The 20,177-nt window shown below is 58.6% G+C and overlaps 7 protein-coding genes across 7 annotated transcripts; 4 read left to right on the forward strand and 3 right to left on the reverse strand.

Moving 5' to 3' along the window:
- Window positions 1-461: 461 nt before the first annotated feature.
- Window positions 462-1,986, forward strand: B0T15DRAFT_27518 (uncharacterized protein). Its single transcript, XM_062863506.1, has 2 exons — window positions 462-970; window positions 1,022-1,986. Exons 1-2 carry the CDS (start codon window positions 704-706, stop codon window positions 1,790-1,792), a joined length of 1,038 nt encoding a protein of 345 aa, XP_062725951.1. The 5' UTR covers window positions 462-703; the 3' UTR covers window positions 1,793-1,986.
- Window positions 1,987-2,126: 140 nt separating this feature from the next.
- On the reverse strand, window positions 2,127-6,941 carry B0T15DRAFT_517643 (uncharacterized protein; the record flags this gene model as incomplete). Its single annotated transcript, XM_062868318.1, has 3 exons — window positions 6,411-6,941; window positions 2,968-6,349; window positions 2,127-2,883 (listed from the first exon to the last, which is right to left on the reverse strand). Coding segments are annotated over exons 1-3 (4,250 nt in total), but the record flags the coding sequence as incomplete, so codon positions are not given.
- Window positions 6,942-7,647: 706 nt separating this feature from the next.
- Window positions 7,648-10,363, forward strand: B0T15DRAFT_27631 (Alpha/Beta hydrolase protein). The gene is made up of 2 exons (XM_062863521.1): window positions 7,648-9,533; window positions 9,644-10,363. Exons 1-2 carry the CDS (start codon window positions 7,780-7,782, stop codon window positions 10,176-10,178), a joined length of 2,289 nt encoding a protein of 762 aa, XP_062725953.1. The 5' UTR covers window positions 7,648-7,779; the 3' UTR covers window positions 10,179-10,363.
- Window positions 10,364-10,779: 416 nt separating this feature from the next.
- Window positions 10,780-12,973, forward strand: B0T15DRAFT_546644 (uncharacterized protein; the record flags this gene model as incomplete). Its single annotated transcript, XM_062870158.1, has 2 exons — window positions 10,780-10,845; window positions 10,894-12,973. The coding sequence occupies 2 exons, from the start codon at window positions 10,780-10,782 to the stop codon at window positions 12,820-12,822; spliced, it is 1,995 nt and encodes a 664-aa protein (XP_062725954.1). The 3' UTR covers window positions 12,823-12,973.
- Window positions 12,974-13,706: 733 nt separating this feature from the next.
- Window positions 13,707-15,939, forward strand: B0T15DRAFT_27655 (cytidine deaminase-like protein). Its single transcript, XM_062863527.1, has 3 exons — window positions 13,707-14,054; window positions 14,125-15,607; window positions 15,688-15,939. The coding sequence occupies exons 1-3, from the start codon at window positions 13,903-13,905 to the stop codon at window positions 15,841-15,843; spliced, it is 1,791 nt and encodes a 596-aa protein (XP_062725955.1). The 5' UTR covers window positions 13,707-13,902; the 3' UTR covers window positions 15,844-15,939.
- Window positions 15,940-16,297: 358 nt separating this feature from the next.
- On the reverse strand, window positions 16,298-17,937 carry B0T15DRAFT_27691 (uncharacterized protein). Its single transcript, XM_062863532.1, has 2 exons — window positions 17,483-17,937; window positions 16,298-17,298 (listed from the first exon to the last, which is right to left on the reverse strand). Exons 1-2 carry the CDS (start codon window positions 17,765-17,767, stop codon window positions 16,351-16,353), a joined length of 1,233 nt encoding a protein of 410 aa, XP_062725956.1. The 5' UTR covers window positions 17,768-17,937; the 3' UTR covers window positions 16,298-16,350.
- Window positions 17,938-18,025: 88 nt separating this feature from the next.
- Window positions 18,026-19,932, reverse strand: B0T15DRAFT_517655 (proteasome complex subunit Rpn13 ubiquitin receptor-domain-containing protein). Its single transcript, XM_062868319.1, has 4 exons — window positions 19,681-19,932; window positions 19,556-19,625; window positions 18,999-19,503; window positions 18,026-18,762 (listed from the first exon to the last, which is right to left on the reverse strand). The coding sequence occupies exons 1-4, from the start codon at window positions 19,729-19,731 to the stop codon at window positions 18,234-18,236; spliced, it is 1,155 nt and encodes a 384-aa protein (XP_062725957.1). The 5' UTR covers window positions 19,732-19,932; the 3' UTR covers window positions 18,026-18,233.
- Window positions 19,933-20,177: the final 245 nt, after the last annotated feature.

The following is a 20,177-nucleotide window of genomic DNA, read 5'->3' on the forward strand; positions in this document are numbered from 1 at the left end:
ACTATGAACCAGGTCAGACTGACATCATGCTGGTGAAGCCCCCGGGACACAAAAGACGGGGCAGAGCCATGGACCCGCGCCGCTCGTTTCATCCCCGGTTGATCGGGTCTGTTTGCTGCGGGTGTCACCGTCCGAGATTCGCGAGAAAGAGCATTCTCGGCAAGGCCATTGTTGTGTTGTTGCTCGGAAACGTTCCATCGGTATAAAGAACAAAGCATGGCAGGCTGGAATGCTACCTGGGTACTTCTCTGCAGAGAACATGAAAGGGCTTAGCGATAAGTTAGCATCGTGAGATCTAGGCCTAGCATCGATTCGATGCTGCGCATCGCAACCGCCGTTGCTTTGACTCCTGGGCCGAAGGCTGTCTCATTCCTCCTGCAGCGGAATATCTGGCCTGTGACGGCGTTTTGCCTGCTCATGTATACCTTTCAGCACCCTAGGTAGGTTGAAAGTTGGCACTCATCTGCTTCAGTTGTCAAGTTGAGTGGACTCCCTGTGCCCCTCTCCTAGCTTGTCTCGAGCATACCCCGCCAAAGCTATCAGTCGGTGTCGTTGCCCCTCCTTCTGTTTCAACCGTCTTAGCAAGAACCCAACCTCGCTCCTTTGGGCAAACCAGCGTATCCAGGAAAGATCAAAACGAGAAAAGGGACAGAAAGAGGGCAGATAGCCGGAGACGCCTGCGGAGCCCAAGCAGAGAAACACCATGGCGTCCGAAGCCAGCGAATCCAAGTCGTACTCGACTGACCCGGCACTGTACATCTACACGTCGCTGACGGCCGGCTCCTCCCACATCGTCACTGCGACGTCGCGCCTCGAGACCATCCTGCGCGCCAACCGGGTGCCTTTCAAGGCCATTGACATTGCGACCGACGAGAAGGCGCGCATGCTGTGGGGGCGGCGCGCCGGCAAGGACGCGAGCGGCCGTCAGCGCAAGCTGCCGGGACTGGTGCAGATGGGCATGGTCTTGGGAGTAAGTCCTCGGTCCTGGCCCTGCTCGTTGAGATATTAACGTGTGCCCAAGGATCTCGTGGAGATCGAAGAATGGAACGAATACGGCGAGCTCAAGGACCACGTCACGTTCTACTACGACGAGTTCACCCAGCCCTCCATCAGCCAGGCGCCGAAACCCCCTCCCGCAGCATCAGCAGCACCAGCAGCAGCACCAGCAGCAGCACCAGCAGCAGCACCCCCGGCCAAGGCGGCGCACCCCCCAGCAGCGCCCCCCGCTCCCGCGCCAGCACCAAAGTCTGCATCCGAGAAGGTCGCAGCGGTAGGAAACAAAGTCATGCTCCCCGTGCGCAGCATCGCCGAAGAGGCAGCGGCCAAGGCCAAGCAAGTGCACCTGCAAAGCCTCCGGGACAAGGTCCACGGCAAAGGGGCCACCACTGACTCCTCCTCCTCCTTGCCGTCCTCGTCTTCTTCTTCCTCAACAACGAAACCCGAAGTTGAAACCACACCAAAGGACAAGGACAACAAGGACGACAAGCCGACAGAACCCGCGTCCGCGCACGCAGGCCTGCAGTCGCCGACATCGTCCGGGTGGAAAGCACCTCCCACCGAAGCGCTCACCATCCAGTCGCCGAGCACGACGGGCTGGAAGCCGGCCGAGCCGCTCGTGGCTGAGCTGCACGGAGCCCCCGTGGCGAGCGCGTCGGCCGAGGAGATTGCGGCCGTGGAGAGGGCCGAGATGATTCCTGAGGAGCCGGAGGAGGAGGGGGAGGAGGAGGAGGAAAAGAAGAGCGCGGTGAAGCCGGATGAGGGTAAGGCGGGCGATAAGACCAAAGGGAAGTAGTAGTAGGTAAATAAATACGGCTCCCCAGGTTGGCGGGTTCTGGGATGAACAACGGCGATTCCACTTGGGATTAGTTGTGTTTTGGAACTACCTACGTTGGCATCTACTTGTTAAGAAGCCCGGGTCTAGTCAGGCCTCGCTTCTGTTGAGATGCAGCAGAACCATTGAAAGGGAACGAACTGGATGTCAGGGAAAGCTGTAGGGATATGGCTACTAGTTCAAGCTATGTATCGAAAGTCTAGTTCTTGGTGGGGTCAAGTTCCATGTTGGCTTACTGATGATGCAAACCATATGCGTACATCACAAAGTCCGATCGCCATACTTTTTCCATCATTATATATATATCTACCTAGGTATTTACTATGCATTCGATCAACCCTTTACAGTCCTACTCATACAGGCCTTCATCGCCGCTGCCCGGACCATCGCCAAACGGAGCGGCAGCTCCTCCTGCCCCTGCTATCTCCTTACCCTTCCCTTTGTCCCGTACAGCGCCACCAGCGCCACCACCACCGGGGCTCTCCTCCCCTGACTCACGGTCATCGTCGTCATACTCATCCTCGCTGCCCAGCGCAACCGCCTTGCCTTTCCCCTTCCTGTTCCCCTTGCTGCTACTGACGACGACAGTCCTGGTCGATGCGCCGGACGTAGTTCTCCGCCCCATCGTCAAACCAAGCCTCGCGGGAGCCGCCGCCCCTGTCCCGTTGGTTCTCTCCATCTCCTTGTGAGCATCGTCTTTCTTCCCCTCAAACGCCGCCCTGACACGTTCATAGTGCGCCAGCTCTCCGGCACTGACGCTGGGGACCAGCTCGCGGTGGGCGTCCAAAAAGTCCTGCTCCGTGACCATGACCGAGACGTCCTCCTGCGTGGCAAAGTGGTCGAAGAAGTAGGCGGTGGAGATGGGCGCGCGGAGGTTGTGGCCGGGGAGGTCGGCGTTGATGGCCTTGATCTTGGCGTCGACCAGGCTGGCCTGCCGCGTGACGGCTTTGAGCATGGCGTCGGAGCAGAGCGCGTAGAAATCGGCGCCCGTGTAGGTGAAGGGGAGGCGTTCGGCCACGGCGCGGAGGGAGACCGAGGGGTGGAGGGTGAATCTTAGGGTGGGTTTGTTAGTCAACAAAGTTCGAGTCTTTTTTCTACAAAAAAAAAGCAAGCCTGCCAATGAGTGGAAAACTTACTTTCTCGTCAAGGCCTCCATGATCTTGAGCTGCTTGTCGTGCGTGTCCGAGACGCCGAGGTAGAGCATCTTGTCGAAGCGTCCCGGGCGCAGCAGCGCCGGGTCGAGCAGGTCAGGCCGGTTGGTCGCGCCGATGACAAACACGCCGCCGCCGGTATCCTCGCCGCCCGACATGCCGTCCAGTTCGGCCAGCAGCTGAGAGACAATGCGGTCCATGACGCCGCCGCTGTCGCCTTGGTTCCCTCGCTTCGGCGCGACCGAGTCCAGTTCGTCAAAGAAGACCACGCAGGGCCGCGCATCGCGCGCCCGCTGGAACACACGCCGCACGTTGGCTTCCGACTCGCCAATGTACATGTTGAGCAGCTCGGGCCCCTTGACACTGAAGAAGTTGAGGCTGTACTCGGTCGCGATGGCCTTGGCAAGGAGCGTCTTGCCGGTACCGGGCGGCCCATAGAACAAGATGCCCGAGCGCTTCTTCATGCCCTTAGCAAACAGCTCCGGTCGCTCGAGCGGCAGCTGGATGGTCTCCGTCACCGCCTCCTTCACGTTGTTCAGCCCTCCGACGTCATCCCACGTCACGTTCGGGATCTTGGGAGCGCCGATCGCGTCGGCAAAATTCTTCCGCGCGGCCTCGACAGCGACTTCGAAGTCCTGCTTCGTGAGGCCCAACGCGGCCGGGCCACCGGCTACCTGCACGTCCCGCACGGTCACGGCCTGTTCCTCGCTCGTGGCCTTCGCAGACAGGAGCTCCAGGCGAGACCGCTGGGCCACTAGAGCTCTCTCGACGACATCGACCAGGTCTCCTGCGACGAGGGCAGCCGTCTTGAGAGCAATGCTGCCGAGGTCGACCTCCGGATCCAGACTCACCCCGCGGTCGTCCAGGATGGTTCGCAGGATACCCTCGCGCTCGCCCTCGTCGGGCGCACTCATTTCCAGCTCGTGCGTGAACAGGGCTCGGATCCCGTCTGGCACCTTCTCGACCTCGGTCGTTGTAGCCACCAAGACTCTGGCCTCGGCCAAGATCTCCTTGATCGAAGCGACCATCCGGTCGGCCGTCAGAGCCTCGATATGGCGGATGAGGAGGGTGCAGCAGTCGGGCCCGCAGCTCATGGCGCGCTCCGCTCTCGAGGTCAGGAAGCCGGCCGTTTTGACGTCGCTGCCTCCCCCTGCGCCCGAGTCGTTGACGATGTCGTAGGCGTCTACCGTGAAGGTGTGCAAGCCGATATCCATGCAGGCCTGTGTTGCCGTCGTGGCTTTTCCAATGCTGCGCTGCGTTGAGACGAGGAGAATCGCCAGGGGGGGCATCTTGAGGTGGATGGCGGCTTTGCTTGTCGCAGCGGCCATCAGTTCCCGCAGTCTCCTTCTCAGCGGGGAGATGTGTTGCCGCTCTGGCTCCTGCATGAGCGGGCTTGAAGGGCCCTTGGGTTGCTTTGTGAGCTTCTTGATGCCTAGATAGTACGGCCAAGTGTTGGACACGGTTCCGGGCACACGGCTCGTCACCGAGCCTGTCTGCTCCAGGTGTGCAATGGAGATGTCCACACACGCAGCCGAGCCCCAGGGGTCTTCGTCCTCCTCGCTCTCTTCCGCCGGATCCTGTTTGATCGGTTGCACGTGGCCCACCTTGAACCAAGCAACTTCATCGTAGTTCAGGTTCCGATGCGACCGCCCGCTGGCAATCATTCCCAGGATATCGTCGACCGCTGAATCGTCACCTGCTGCGGTAGTCTCCTGCAGTGTTCGTCCGAGTTGTGTATCGATGGGCACCGCAATCAGGTCTCCTGCTTTGACCACGCGTAACCTCCTCTCGAAGTAGAACTTCAGGCCAGCCATGACTGCGGTCTGCACGTCCCTCTCGACGGGAATCGGTGTCCTAACGTGCTGCAAAAGCACCTCGCGCGCACATGGTGGTTGGACAGGGGTCGATGACTTCGACTGGGGTCCTTTTGCCTGCGCGCCCCGCCTGATGGCCGAGAGACGCAGGTATGGCGGGTTCTCGAGGTTCGCAAGCATGACCGGGGAGAGGTGGACCGTAGGGCTCGAGGACCTCTGGATTTGAGACTCGAAGAAGGACATCCTCCGGCCGTTGTACTTGGAGGACGCTACCCTGGCCATGGGACGGCTGGAATACCCCTCTGGCAGCCCGTATACCCTTGCGGGCCTCCAGGTCAGCTCGTCCGGATCCTGTTCGACAAAGCTCCCGAGACCGAACGCGCCGAAGCCATTGGTGGGCGGCTCCTGGGATGCTTCGACCCGCACCCAGTCCCCGGAGAAGCAGCCAATTCTGTTCAGGTCCTTCGTGTCCACGTAGATTCGCGCCTCTTCGTCGTCGACGGGGGTGGGCTTTGGATGCAGGAGCTCGGGCGGAATAGGTTGCACGAGTCCCTGGGCCTTGAATAAACGCCCGCGTGGTCGATCTGGCCTAGCAGTTGTTGCGGTGAAGCTCGAAAACACGGACGCGGCGCTACTGATGCCATTGGTCCTCCGTCCTCGGCCCCCGATCGTGGTGGGCGTGCCTATTCCACTGGTTATCGTGGAAGACAGCGTTGGGGCTTGGAGGGAGATCATGTCGTCCATCGAGTCGTCCGACAGCTCATCTTCCTCGACGTCCGGCTCGTCGGATTCCGCCTCGGTCGCGGTGGCATCCGTCTCCTCGGCAGCCGTGTCTGTCCGAACGCCTTCCTCGGCGGCAGAGTAGAACTGGTCGTTAGCCGTATCCTCGTCGTCCTCGGCGGCGGCGTTCAGCCCCCGGCTCTGCGGCATCGGCGTAGTGGCATGGCTGTGTTTGGAGTGCATACGGCCCCGGGACAATATGATTTTGGTGTTGGGACCTAGAACGCCCTGTGCTACCGGCTCGCAGAGGGTGATCCTGCCCGGATTCGGGGGCACATGAGTGACAGGATGCGGGGCCAGTGGTAGCGGAAACAGGTCACCAGTGTGCACAACCTTGAGCGTGCTGAGGGCGGCACGCAAAGCTGCCGTCAACCGGCCTTCGGGCGTGCGCGGTGCCGGCGTCTTCCCTTGAGCGGGATGTTCCCGGAAAAAGTTGCCTTCTCCATTCTCCAATCTCCTGATCAGTTCGGCTTCGAGGCTCACGAAGACCGAGTCCAGCTCAATGGCAGCAACATCAAGGACCAGCACCTCGATACCGCTTCGGCTTCGGGTCGTCAATTGCGAGGGCGCAACCTGTTTGAGGTTCAGGGCAAAGGACTGCAGGGCCAACGACGAGGGCGAGAACTGAATGGTCGAGGGGGCGAGGGCGGATGATGGAGTCACGGGAACTACTGCCCAGCTCACAGTCTCGGGGGAGCGGGACGGCGTCCAGGGAGCGATGGCGATGTGAAGGTGGCTTGGAGGACTCGAGAGCTGGTCGTCTTGGTCGTGGCCTGCTGTAGCGCCAATGGTATTAGCGGACGCCAGCTTGGAAAGGGAACAGGAATAACAGACAATCCTGCACGTGGGGGAACAGCTCTGCAAACAAATCCTCTGACACGATGCCAACGTCGGTCTTCACATGGTCGTCGAGCACGAGGCGCGCCGAGAGCGCGGGCTTGTCTTGGCGCCGCCTACGAAGCCGTCTCTTGCGGACGCCAGCGCCCGCGTCTGAAGCTGCCATTGTGGAAGCTGTCCTGAAAGTCTGCGATAACTGAGCCGGAATCGAGGGGAGGACTAGCTGCTGTTGGGGAGATTGTCCGCAGAGGTCCGGGCTCCGATCCGAATTCGAGGCTCACAGACGGAGGGCTGTCAACGTCGCATGCCGCTGCCGAAGCCGAGATGCCGGAATTGCAGGCGACCGGCAGGTGGCAAAGACCCCAGCAACACGACCCAAAATATTATTTATTAACGGCGCATAAAGTAGGAAGCACTATGGTCCCAGAGAGGCTTCAGGATGCCATATTCAAGACGGAGAAGCGTTCGGCGAGGCGTTTGGCGTGATCGTGCTGTACTGTTCCAAGATTGCTGCTGCTTCTTCCAGTTTGGCCTCGGCACATTGAAAGGCAATCCGTTTGCAGGCTCGGTTAAGACCGGGGTGGATACTCTGTGTAACCCTAACCTCAGCATTACTGTACTGCACACCACTTCGAAGTTCGGGGGTTTCCGACTCGGAGAACGCCCCCGTGCCCCACTCAGTTTATTATTAAGGTTCTTTCAAAGTCCGGGGGAAGCAACGCTACCAGTACCCCATGATGCCATCAACCCCTGGAACCCGGATTCCTGGTAACTGCCAGGTTCTTGTCCAATATGTATCCCCAATCGGAGTTGTGACACTTGATCCAGTGTCAAAATTGCCGCGCACCATGGCCCAAGGAATTGCCTAGGTCCGGCGTCGTTGCTTTCGTTTCTTTCCTCTTGCCATCTCCTGGGGTGCAAGGGTCTGATGTCTGTACTCCGAGTCGTTCTCCAATCTCCATGGCATGATCGTCACATGTCATATCTAGGCCTGGACGGATCGACGACAACCGAAGTCGGATCAGTTTGGGTTAGGACTGCAGAGTCAATCCATCTTATTAAGACGGTGTGTTTTGTTGATTTGATGCTGGTACGGATATAAGTCGCCATTCCTGGCCGACACCATCCTGGAAGCAGCCGGTCCTCGCCACTCCGCTCACGGGCCACGCATTCCAGGCACAGATTGCAAGTGACGTCGTGCAGAGCCGGTTTCCTTCCCAAACCTGACTGGCTCGGTCCCAGTACTTTCCTTATTACTCCAATTCTGATTATCTGATAGCGTTCTGTTGATTACAGTCCAGAGCATGTGTGCCGGACCACGCGCAACTTTCCTAACAACATCACCACAGACTGTCTCCTTCCTTACATGACGCCCACCCTTAGTAACTGCTTACTTACTGCCATGACATTACAAGAAACGCAGCTTGAGGGGGGAGAGACGTCGCCGGCGCGTTCCCATCGCAAACGAGGATCTGATGCTTCCTGGGATAGGGCCGCAAGCGAGTTTGCCGCCCAGGCGGAGCGTTTGTCGCATCTACATCCGGCGGTTGGCGAGGATGATGGCGTCGCCATTGAAGCACGCTTCGTGACGCCGCGGGATCCGGTCATCGTTACCTCGGATGGCAGCCGGCTTCCTCCTGTCCCAGTGGAAGAAGCTCACAGGCTCAATGTGCTGAGGAAGGCGCTGGAGGATCACGAGCCGGCTACAATACCGGCCGAGGAGAGTGAGGCTCGTCATCCCGATGTGAAAGCAGTGGCGTCGCTAGCCGAACGGGTTGTCGGTGTCCCGCCGGGAAAGACGGGAAAGCGAGAGAGGAAAGCGTCAAGCGCAAGCTTGAGAGAAGCGGTGCCGCCGACGCACACCCATCCACTCTTTCCGCCACTGCCCCTCTACGGCCCACCGTCTCTGCTCCGGAATGTCCAGTGCCTCATCTTCCGGGTCTCTTCCTTTTTCCTCAGCTTAGCCTTTCTCGGTGTCATTGTGCTCGGCGCCCTTTTTACTAGCATTGGCCCAGCGCTGCGACGGATATGGCTGCGGACGACGTTCCGCAACCCGGATGCAAACCGGCCATTCCACGCCGAGGAGAAGCGACGGAAGAAGCGAAGGAAAGAAAAAGAACGGGAATGGATGCGCAGGCGGTCGTCCGCGCGCCGTGGCGGGGGAGAGGAGGCTAATGCGGCCGACTGTGATGGCTTTACGCCCACCGAGGGTGGCCCTGACCCGATCGTATGCGACCCGGCGTACTATGCCCGCCGAGTGGGACTCGATATGGAGATGTTCCAGGTCCAGACAGAAGACGGGTTCATCATTGAGCTCTGGCATGTTTACGACCCGAAGGAGTACCAACCGCTACCCGCCGAAGAAAGGGCCCACTGCGAGCCTACAGCCTTCAAGATCCCGAAGAAGAAGCCCGGCGAGAGCGCCAACGGCAAGAAGCCCAAATTCCCCGTCCTGCTCATGCATGGCCTCCTCCAAAGCTCGGGCGCATACTGTGTCAACGACAACGACTCCCTAGCCTTCTACCTCTGCAAATCCGGCTACGACGTCTGGCTAGGCAACAACCGCTGCGGCTTCCGCCCGCGGCACGTCCTGCTCGACACGTCGGACCCGCGGATGTGGTGCTGGAACATCCGGCAGATGGGCGTCTTCGACCTTCCGGCGCTGACGTCGCGCGTGCTGTACGAGACGGGCTTCGACAAGATCGGGCTGATCTGCCACTCGCAGGGGACGACGCAGGCACTGGTTGCGCTGGCCAAGGAGCAGCGGCCCGATCTCGGGGAGAAGCTGACCGTCTTCTGTGCGCTGGCTCCCGCGGCCTATGCGGGGCCCCTGATCGGCAAGATGTACTTCAAGTTCATGCGCGTCATCACGCCGGCCATGTTCCGGCTCATGTTCGGCATCCACGCCTTCATCCCCTTCATGATGACCATGCATGCGGTGCTGCATCCGCGGGTGTACGGCTGGCTGGGATACAAGGTCTTCTCCTTCCTGTTTGACTGGACGGACCAGCGGTGGGATCGCGACCTCAAGAACAGGATGTTTCAGTTTGCGCCCGTCTATGTCAGTGCTGAGTCGATGCGTTGGTGGCTTGGGCGGGAGTGCTTCGCCAGGCACAAGTGGTATGTCAACCTGATATTGTTCCCTCCCCATTGCAGGTTTCTTGCTTTCCCAGCTGCTTCTTAAAAACTGTCCAACCAGGAACCACACATAGCTAACCTCATCGCCGCAGCATCCTCGCGACGAAAGAGGAGTGGAGGGCCGAGGAACGAGCAGACCACGAGCTGGATCAGCAACGGTCCATCCTAACGGCTGCGGATCGCGACATGGAGGGTCAGGAAGCGGTGGAGAAGTCGGAGCAGGCGGCCGAGATGCACAAAAGGAAGCCGAGGGGCTCGACGGCTTGGTACAATCACCAGGCACCCCCTTTCGCGCTGTGGATCTGTGGAGAGGACGATCTGGTCGACGGAGACAAGCTGCTGAGACGGTTTGAGCGCAGGAGGGAGCCGCACGTCAAACTGGTCCACAGCAAGGTCATACCGGAATACGAGCATCTTGACGTGATCTGGGCCATGGACGCTCCGGAGCAGGTGTTCAAAGAGGTGCGTGAGGTGCTGTGGAAGACGTGTAACGCGAGGGACGTGTGCCGCGTTCCGACGGGCTGTGAAGAAGTGGAAGCGTGGGTGCAACCTAAGGATGATGGAGAGGAAGAGGAGCGGGAAGAAACTGAGCTACAGTCGAGCAGCAGCGAGGAGTTGATGTCATGAGATCAGCATGGAAAGGAGGTAATATTGGGGCAACCGATCTAATGCAAGCTAAGAGGGTGTACACGCGGCATACAAGTAGGTGATAATCATTCGAGGAGTTTTGAATTGGCTAGAGAAGCAACGGCAGGTAGACTTTTGGAAAGGGTGACTAGATATATAAACCTGGAGAATAATGCAAAAGTATTTGATTCCAGGTTTGGTGCCTTTCACATAGTACCACAGTAATTAATCAAGAAGCCTCATGGAACTGGCTGTGACTGAGGACTGCCCGAGACACTCCGTGTAAGCGCGTGTAACGTTATATATAGCATGCCCCAAGATGTTCTGGTATGCGGGTTGGTTGGCCGCAATCCGCCTATGTGGGTCCCTGTAATTCATTACACCCAAGTTACTGATCTGAGATTCTGAGATAACACGGAAGCCTAGGTTGATGTTGTTACACAGCGTTGACTTAGCCAGAGCTGCTCAGACATTCAAGCTTGGCTACACGGTCACAAGCGACACCCCTAAGACAGGACACACGACCGATGCGGTCCTGAGACAAGCCAGCGTACCTTTTTTGGGCGGCGGCGGGACGGTTGTCTTGCCGGGTGGATCCGGGATGGTCCTCCCATTCCTCACCGGTTCCCGTCGCGGGCGGCTTCTTGGTGTCGCCCTGCTCCTGATGGTCTTGATTCTTTGGCTTGGATATTAGACGCCCTTATCTGCAGTTCAGTTGGAGCCCTGGGACTTACACAAGGATCCCGCAGCAGGGCACGAGGTTGAGAAGTCTCATGCTGGACATTCCGCTCAGGAGGCGGAGAAGGCTGAGGACACTCCCCGTGTGCCGGATGATGTGGATGGGGCGGGCGTTGGGCCCGGGCCCGTTGTCGCCACGACCGCCACAGACACCACGGACGTTACTCCCACCGAAACTCCCACCGAAACTCCCACACCTTCTCCTGAATGCCCCAGCTTCGAGACCTTGCAAAGACAGAAGCCTGGGCCACTATCGGAAGGCAGGCGCAAATTCCCCTACGTCCGCCCCCCGCCAGAGTGCAGGAAGTTCCGTCTTCCCGCGCTGGAGGATCTGATCGAGCGGTTGAAGAAGGTGATTCGCGACCCTGGCCTGTTCCGGCTCTTCGAGAACAGCTACCCGAACACGCTCGACACCATGGTCAAGTGGCGAGGTTATGCGACCAAGAAGGACCAGACCACCGGCGAGGAGACGGCGACGGACGAGGAGCTGACGTATGTGATCGCGGGCGACATCGACGCCATGTGGCTGCGTGACTCGGCCAGCCAGGTGTACTCGTACCTGTCCCTGCTGGAGCCTTCCAATGAACCGGACTCCCTGGCCAGCCTCTGGCGCGGGCTGATCAACGCGCACTCGCGGTACATCACCATCTCGCCGTACTGCCACTCCTTCCAGCCGCCGCCCGAGAGCGGCATCCCGCCAACACACAACGGAGCGTACGCGCAGAACCACCCGAACCCGCCATACGACCCCAAGCTCGTCTTCGACTGCAAGTGGGAGCTCGACAGCCTGGCCTCGTTCCTGCAGGTGAGCGCGGCCTACTACCGCCGGACGGGCGATCTGGAGTTCTTCGGCAAGTACTCGTGGGTCGACGCCGTGCAGGCCGCCGTCGATGCGTCGGCAGCCATGCATGCGGGCACCTATGACGACGAAGGGCACGTGCTCCCGTCGGCGTGGACCTTCACGGGCTGGACGAACCGCGGGTCCGAGACGCTCACCAACGACGGCCTCGGCAACTCGGTGAGGGAGAACGGCACGGTGCGCTCCGCGTTCCGCCCGAGCGACGACGCCTGCATCTTCCAGCTGCTGACGCCGAGCAACATGATGTGGGCCGCCTACCTGGAGCAGGCATCCGACATCATGCAGGGGCTGGCCGACAGAGATCTCCACAGCAAGGCGGCCAACCTGACGCTGGAGATGCGCAAGCTCGCAAAGGGCATCCGCCGGGGCATCGCGCTCGACGTCGTGGTCTCGCACCGCGACTTTGGCGAGATCTTTGCCTACGAGGTGGACGGGTACGGCGGCGCGAACCTGATGGACGACGCCAACGTCTCGTCGCTGCTGGCCATGCCTCTGTGGAATTACACCACCGTGCCTGCGGCTCTGGATAAGCAGATGGTCGAGTCAGCGAAGCATGTCGCTCGGGATGATGATGATGATGATGATGATGCTGCCAGCGACAGCGATGACACAGACACGCAGCACGACTACGCCAAAATCTACCAAAGCACGCGCCGGTTCGTCCTCAGCCCCGCCAACCCCTACTTCGCCAAGGGCCCCGTGCTCTCCGCCATGGGCGGGCCGCATCTCGGCCCGGGGAAAGGGTGGCCCATGGCAGCGACGGTCGCCGCGCTGACCGCGTACGAGGACTTGGCCGGCTTCGACTCGCTTGCCCGGCGCGACGAGGCCGTGGTCGAGCAGCTGTTTGCCGTGCTCAACTCGACGGCGGGGACGGGCGTCATCCACCGGACGGTCAATGCGTGGAACGAGGACAACTGGACGCGCAGTTGGTTCGGCTGGGCGAATGGCCTGTTTGGGGAGCTGATTGTGAAGATTGCCGAGGACGAGGAGAAGAGGGGGTTGCTGGGTAAGGAGGAGGGTCTGTTGGGGAGGTTGTGGCAGGATTGAATGGCGTTGGTTGTAGGGTGGTCGACTTTGAAGACAAGCAGTACCTTACTTTCACAGCCCGAACTGAATTGAATCTTGATGCCCGTCAGGGTGGCGGGTTCCAATGGCCGAAAAAAAGAGCGCCATTAGAAGCAGTCGAACCCGTCGCCTTTTCGAGCCGCTCTAGCACCCCGGACCCTGTTACAGGAGGTCATTGATATCTCATTACTCTCCTTGTTACTTCATGCTAGGTATGAAAAAATACCAAAAAAAAAATTGGAAGCATCTCTTTGAGTAGCGTGTCATCCTTAGTGCAGGGGCCATGCTAATCTTCTCTGTATCGTTTCAACTGCGAGGTTGGTTAGCATATGAAGAGTGCAACGCAAGACCGCTTGGAGAAACTTACATTGACCAAATGCCCCGAAGGGCAATTGCCGTCTCCAGCAGGCTGCCCTATAACGCTCTATTCGATTCACCTACCTGTCCCTTGTCACCTGGCGGCCAGCCGGCTGCCCCTCGCTCAGCATGGGCTACCAGGTATAGAGATAACGATAGTGTAAACCCAGGAAGAAGAAATCAAGCTTCATATGGTCTGAATCGGCCACCCGAAGAAAGGGTTCATTCACAAGCAATCCTCCAGACCACATTGTCTGGCGCAAAGAGGAATGGGCAGCTTTTTTTTCTCTCGCGCAAACTGGGGGGATGGTAGGCCCTTATTTAATGGCAACAGGCAAGCGCTAATGCGGTAAATACCTGCTGAGTGCGGGGCAACCAGCCCTCCCGATCCCGGCGAAGGTTGCGACTTGCGAGAGCTCCGTAGAGGTACCACTACCCCTCCATTGATAGAGAGATAAGGTGACGGGAACGTGGAATTATTTTCAGCCCCTCTATCTTCGTCTTCCAATGTGGAGGATCATCTGTAGAGGTAGTTCCACCGTCTCATCTACAGAATCTGGGGAGTATTCCTTTGGTGGCATCTTCCAGATCGTGGATTAACCGGTAACTGGACCCCGACACCATATTTAACCCTGGAGTTGGCCGGAGCACTGACAACATAGGATCACCTGCTCCTCCTAACGCTAGACCGTACGTTCCCTCACGATGGCCGAAGAGCACCAGCGCATTGCCATTGTCTCTGTCTATGACAAGACCGGCCTCTTGGACCTGGCCAAGGGCCTCGTCCAGCACAATGTCCGCATCTTGGCCTCGGGCGGCACCGCCAAAATGATCAGGGAGTCGGGCTTCCCTGTCGAGTAAGATGTCCAGCTTCAACGTGAGTCTCGACTGGGGCCCGCCGGAGCTAACAAAATGCCTTTTTCATAGGGACATCTCCGCTATCACCAAGGCCCCCGAAATGCTTGCCGGACGTGTTAAGACCCTCCATCCTGCTGTGCACGCGGGTATACTTGCTCGTAACCTCGCTTCGGACGAGAAGGACCTCGCCGAGCAGAACATCGACAAAGTCGACTATGTCATCTGCAACCTGTACCCGTTCAAGGACACAGTCGCCAAGATCAACGTCACCGTTCCCGAGGCCGTTGAGGAGATCGACATTGGTGGTGTCACTCTCATCCGCGCGGCTGCCAAGAACCACGCCCGCGTGACCATCCTCAGCGATCCCAGGGACTATGCCGAGTTCCTGAAGGAGCTCGAGGCGGGCGAGATCAAGGAGTCCAGCCGGAAGATGTACGCGCTCAAGGCGTTCGAGCACACCGCCGACTACGATGCTGCCATCTCCGATTTCTTCCGTAAGCAGTACGCCGGCGATGGGCTGCAATACCTTCCCCTCCGCTACGGCGCCAACCCGCACCAGAAGCCCGCTTCGGCGTACGTGAAGGAGGGCAGCCTTCCCTTCAAGGTCCTCTGCGGCGCGCCCGGCTACATCAACCTCCTGGATGCCCTCAACAGCTGGCCTCTGGTCAAGGAACTGAAGAGGGCGCTTGGCAAGCCGGCGGCTGCCAGCTTCAAGCATGTGTCTCCTGCCGGAGCTGCCATTGGTGAGCCCCTGGACGCCGACGAGCGCAAGGTCTACATGGTCGACGACATTGCCGGCATTGAGAGCTCCGGCCTGGCCCAGGCCTATGCTCGCGCCCGAGGAGCCGACCGCATGAGCAGCTTCGGTGACATGATCGCTCTCAGCGACATCGTCGATGTTCCTACCGCTTGCATCATCTCCAAGGAAGTGTCCGACGGCGTTATCGCCCCCGGATATGAGCCAGCCGCTCTAGAGATGCTGAAGAAGAAGAAGGGCGGCAAGTATTTGGTCCTTCAAATGGACCCCGAGTATGAGCCCGGCAAGACCGAGCACCGGACAGTCTACGGCGTCAACCTGACCCAGGGCCGCAACGACGTCGAGATTTCGCCCAACTCCTTCAAGAACATTATCACTCCCAAGAACTCAGGTCCGCTTTCCGAGACCGCTTTGCGCGACCTGACCGTCGCCACCATCGCCCTCAAGTACACGCAGAGCAACTCGGTCTGCTACTCCGCCAGGGGACAGGTCATCGGTCTTGGAGCCGGCCAGCAATCGAGAATCCACTGCACGAGGCTGGCCGGCGATAAGGCCGACAACTGGTGGCTCCGCTTCCACCCGCGTGTCCTGGGCATCAAGTGGAAGAAGGGCATTAAGCGACCCGACAAGAGCAACGCTATCGACCTACTTGTCAGTGGCCAGCTGCCCAAGTCGGGCCCCGAGCGGGAGACCTTTGAGGCTCTGTTCGAGGAAGTCCCGGCAGCCTTCACCGAGGAGGAGAAGACCGAGTGGCTGTCCAAGTTGACCGACGTTGTCGTGTCGAGCGATGCATTCGTAGGCCACCCTCCCCCCTCCTCCAGCGACTCTCAGCTGTCATGGCATAGCCGAGCGGATGACTAACAAGCAAGTCACAGTTCCCCTTTACTGACAACGTGTACCGCGCCGCCCGCTCCGGCGTCAAGTACATCGCCGCCCCGGGCGGCAGCCAGAATGACGTGCCCGTCTTTGAGACTGCCGAGAGGTTGGGTATCACGTTCGTAGAGCAGAACATACGGCTCTTCCATCACTAAGAGAGAATAAAAGTGATAATAGACCTAGGAGGTGCTGGGAGGACCAATAAAAAAAAGAATCAACGCACAGATACCCCCGTGCCGACGCCGTTGCTTTCCGAGTCGATGTGTGTGCATACAATACTGCATCCGCTCCCGAGGAGTTGAGATTCGAGTGTGGCCCTTACAAAGGTGGGTGGACCGGATGGATGAATGGAAAGGGAAAGTCCAACGCATCATTATATGGCTACAACGGAAGGACAAGGCGTTGCTTTCGTGTCAGTTCTGCCGTGTTACGGCCCTGGATGCGTAACTGATGAAGGCTCAGATCAGAAAGAAATCCAATTGGTATCTAATCCTACAGGATGTAGTTACATGGCCAAAGGGGCCCGCTTCGGTGAGGCCGGGGGATTGGTCTCCTGAACCGGCGAAAAGGAATTCAACGAGGATTAATTAAGGGGAAGACAAGCCTCCGGAAAAGGCAGAAAACGAGAGAGGGAAACCCAAACTGAGTCTGCACAACGCAGTCTAGTCGTCCTCCTCGTGCTCCCCGTCCTTCACACCTCCCTTCGCATCCCCCTTGGACCTCCTGAACTTCTCCCTCCCCGTCGCGAAATAGGCCTCGACGATCCGGCCGTCAAACGTCCGCCCGTGCATCACGCGCAGACACGCCTCGGCCGCCTCGCGCGTCTGGAACCGGACGCTGACGATGCCCTCCTCTTCCTCGTCGTACAGCACCACGTTGGTCACCGGGCCCAGCTTGGAGCACTCCTCGCGTATGTCCTCCTTGATGTCGAGCAGCGCGGTGGGATCATCCTGCAGTTCCTCCAGCGTGAACATGTGCCGCAGGATGACGACGCGGTCCCACTTGCCGCCCTTGGCCGGCATGGCGCCGCCGGGGGTGTTGTCGTCGTGCAGGGCCGAGGGCTCGTCGTCGCTCCAGTCGGCCAGCTTGGCCGAGAGCTTCTGCGTCTTCCTGATGATCTTGGCCTTATCCTGGTCGCTGCGCCTTTGGTCCGGGCGGCTGCCTTCGCCTGATTTGGCGTCGCCGTTACCGCCTCCGTTGTCGCCGTCGTATTTGACCTTCTTGTAGCTCGAATCGGCCGCCTGCACACGCATTTTGGGTGCGTTGGGATCTGGAGGCGGGAAGCGAAAGTCGGTGTCGTCTAACAGCATGATGGCCATTTCGACCGACTGGGGCTTGAAGAAGACGATCAGGGCGTCGCCCTTGAAGTTGCCGTCGGCGTCCGTGTACATCTTGATGCGAGGCCTGCCGCTGTCGATCTCCTCGGCGATGACGCCGCACTTGCGCGAGAAGAGCTCGGCAACTTCCTCGGCGGTCGCATCGGGCGGGAGGCCGGTCACGTACACGGCGGTATTCTGCTTGGGCTGGGGCGGTCCGCGGTTGCCCTGTTTCCGCTTTGCATTCTTGGCGACGCGATCCTCATGGTTGTAAGAGTGATTGTTGTTGTCCTGCTGGCGTGCAAAACAGAGATAACATCAAGCGGCTGGTCAGTCTCTCCCCGGATCTCGCGTGCGAGCATTCGGGACTGTTCTTGTCTCGGGACTCTCTGGATGTACTGGGCTATGGGAGAAGGAGGAGGGCATGGCGGCGTGCGGGACGGCCGATGCTGCAGATGTGCATGTGCGCGCAGCTTACCTCGCGGTCGTTCGAGTCTATCTTCCTCTTTCTGCCCTGCGCGGGGCCCTGACGATCGTTGTCGGCATCGGCATTGGACATAAAGTATCCTCTCTGTTGTTCCTCGATCAAAGCCTCGTCGATTATGGGGATCCAGCGCTTCAGCTCTGCGTCGAACTCGTACTCGGTTCCATCTTCCTGCACCGCGATGTATTTGTTGTCGAGTTTGGAATACGAAATCCGATCATCTTGATCGAATTCCTCCGGGTTGGTAGGAAATGTCCAGTACTCGGCTTCTGCTTCCATGGTGTTGGTGCTTTGCCAGGAAGTAGATGTCGTAGGGCGACTTGTGGGCAGAAAGTTTGGAGGAGGAGGAGATTGGAGCGTTGAATGGAAATGACGTTGGATGCAGGTGCTGCTTCAACAACGCCCCGCAGCCGCGAAGGTACCAGGCTTGGCATTGAGGTACAATACCTAATAATACAGTACGTAATACAGCGTCTTACACATTCATTTGCAATACCTAGCACCCGACAGCAGCAGCGCAAAACCTACAAATCCCTATACACAGTAACCTAAGATAGGATTGAAAACTGTTCAGGTTTCGAGCAAAATTCCTTGGTGAGCATGTCTTCGACTGTTCAGTCTGTGCCCTGGCTTCTTATCGTAACCTGCGCAATATGGAGAAGACCCAGGCCTCTCATAAGAAAACCTAAAGAGTTGGCATTACACATACAGGTTGTCGATCTAGTTAGTCCTAATCAGGTACTCCCTACTTTTTCTGCACTCCTCTTTTCACACCTTCCACAAACGCCTCCACGGCATCCCCGCCACCAAGGGGAACCGTTCCGCCCCTGACGAGTCCGCCATTCTCCACCGGAATACGCAAGGCCTCGGCGATGGTCGGCAGACCACCGTCCCTGAGCGCAACGGTCAAGCTCGCCAGACTCTGAGTGAACTGAGGGCTCCGGAAGACCTTCTTAAGTAGAGCGCGTTTCTGATCCGAGCTCATGGCTTGCTTCGCAGCTTCCACCGACTCCATGCTGGGTTCTTTCACAATGGCGTCTGCATTGTCTCCCTGTTGAGACAGAACCAGTACCATCGGGGGAAGAAAGCTGAGCAGGTTGTCGACGTATTCATCGCTTGCCGCGTCGAGCATGGCAATGGTGGTAGGTGGCTCGAGAAGGTCATTCAGCAGAGGATAGGCCTTGCGTTCTGCCTGGCTTGCCGCAGTGCCTCCCGACGCGTTCTTCATAGCGTCGAGGAAGTTCCGCACAGCCGTGGCAGCATCGTTGCTCAGTCTGCCCACCAGAATTAGCACCTGTCCGAATACGCGAGGACCAAGAGAAAATGAGGGAATCCCGATTGTCATTTTCTTGTCGCCCTTTGCTTGCCGAAGCATCTTTAGGATGTACATGCAATCTGCAAGATGCCCAATGCCATGCGCCAGATGTAATTCATTTCCTAGCGAAAAATAACCATATCAAACGAACCAAAAGCGCCCGAAAACCGCGTCAATGGGAGAATGGTCACCTACGCTCGAGCCCCGTCTGCTCCTCCTTCCCTGGCATCCTCGCCTTCCTGCCTGAAATCTCCACCAGTGGCGTCCGGACCGGCGCCTCCGCCGCCGCCGCGGGCCGAGCCATCGCCGTGACCTTCCACGTCCTCCATGGCCTCGTCATTGTCAGCATCGCGCCGGCTGTCGTCATCGTTGTTGCGGACCGAAGCCAGCTCGCGGTTCACATCCACCTCTTCGCCCTGCAGGAGCCTGTCGACGATCTCTCCAATCTTCCGATCCCTGGGGCTGAGCCATGCCGGGTCGCCGCTGCGGCCCTGAGGCTTCGACTGGAGCCAGAACAGATGCCTCTGCGAGGACGAGGTGAACTTGAGGACGAAAATGCGGCCGTTGGTCTTCGAGGAAGTATGGCTTGGCGAGCGAGTATCGTATGGAACAAAGTGACCGTCCGTGGGGACCATGACTAGGTCGAGCTCTGGCTCATCGAGTGGCGCGGATCTCGGGCGCCAGCAGAAGTGGATTAGGTCTGTTGCGATTGTCAGCGAGCTGACGGTTGTACGTCAAGCGTTGGGTCGTACCATCCTCAGAGTAGAGATAGATGTAGCCGGGTGTCGGCTGGGCCTTGATCTTGAAGGGCTTTGAGGATTGCTGGAGATGGTCAGCCAAGCTCAGGTGGAGGGGCAACCTGGTTAGGAGAACAAACATCGACATCGCAGATGCCCGCCTTGAACGTAATAATTGGTGTTATTGACATGGCTGTGGTTCTGCGGCGCTCAGCGAGTTCTAAATGCGCGGATGGATTCGAAGAGCGCTTGTGGTTGTGTGGACGGGGACAGGAACAGCTTTTGATTGTCGGCGACGAACTTAAAAGTTGGGAAGGTCGCAAGTGAGGCAAGCTAGAGCTCCTGCCGTTGGTAAGGCTACCTGATGTTGACGTGTGCGTGCAGCTCCAGTGAGATACGGTACTGACGTATTCGTACTGTACTATACCTCGATAGGATTACCATTCTACATGGAATACCTGAGCAAGACAATGTACTACACATGTACAATACAATGCACTCCAAACTATTGGCGCTCAATCTATGATATGTGGGCTGACTTTCGCGCAGACTCGAAAAACGAGAAGTACTGGACACGAGTAGCCTAGCTGAATCGGCCTGTTCTGCCATCTTCAGTTGCCTCTCACCAAGTGTAAGA

Source organism: Chaetomium strumarium, assembly GCF_033439665.1.
Source record: "Chaetomium strumarium strain CBS 333.67 chromosome Unknown B0T15scaffold_1, whole genome shotgun sequence".
In the NCBI taxonomy this organism is placed as follows: Eukaryota; Fungi; Ascomycota; class Sordariomycetes; order Sordariales; family Chaetomiaceae; genus Chaetomium; species Chaetomium strumarium.

What these genes read in the sequence shown, in the direction of transcription:
- B0T15DRAFT_27518 (XM_062863506.1), top strand. Translation starts at nt 704, where the DNA reads ATGGCGTCCGAAGCCAGCGAATCCAAGTCGTACTCGACTGACCCGGCA. An exon ending in AGATGGGCATGGTCTTGGGA is followed by an intron (nt 971 to 1,021) that starts GTAAGTCCTCGG and finishes CGTGTGCCCAAG; the next exon opens with GATCTCGTGGAGATCGAAGA.
- B0T15DRAFT_27631 (XM_062863521.1), top strand. Translation starts at nt 7,780, where the DNA reads ATGACGCCCACCCTTAGTAACTGCTTACTTACTGCCATGACATTACAA. An exon ending in TGCTTCGCCAGGCACAAGTG is followed by an intron (nt 9,534 to 9,643) that starts GTATGTCAACCT and finishes TCATCGCCGCAG; the next exon opens with CATCCTCGCGACGAAAGAGG.
- B0T15DRAFT_27655 (XM_062863527.1), top strand. Translation starts at nt 13,903, where the DNA reads ATGGCCGAAGAGCACCAGCGCATTGCCATTGTCTCTGTCTATGACAAG. An exon ending in GAGTCGGGCTTCCCTGTCGA is followed by an intron (nt 14,055 to 14,124) that starts GTAAGATGTCCA and finishes CCTTTTTCATAG; the next exon opens with GGACATCTCCGCTATCACCA. An exon ending in TCGTGTCGAGCGATGCATTC is followed by an intron (nt 15,608 to 15,687) that starts GTAGGCCACCCT and finishes AGCAAGTCACAG; the next exon opens with TTCCCCTTTACTGACAACGT.
- B0T15DRAFT_27691 (XM_062863532.1), bottom strand. Translation starts at nt 17,767, where the DNA reads ATGGAAGCAGAAGCCGAGTACTGGACATTTCCTACCAACCCGGAGGAA. An exon ending in TAGACTCGAACGACCGCGAG is followed by an intron (nt 17,299 to 17,482) that starts GTAAGCTGCGCG and finishes TTTGCACGCCAG; the next exon opens with CAGGACAACAACAATCACTC.
- B0T15DRAFT_517655 (XM_062868319.1), bottom strand. Translation starts at nt 19,731, where the DNA reads ATGTCAATAACACCAATTATTACGTTCAAGGCGGGCATCTGCGATGTC. An exon ending in CGGGCATCTGCGATGTCGAT is followed by an intron (nt 19,626 to 19,680) that starts GTTTGTTCTCCT and finishes GACCATCTCCAG; the next exon opens with CAATCCTCAAAGCCCTTCAA. An exon ending in CTATCTCTACTCTGAGGATG is followed by an intron (nt 19,504 to 19,555) that starts GTACGACCCAAC and finishes CAATCGCAACAG; the next exon opens with ACCTAATCCACTTCTGCTGG.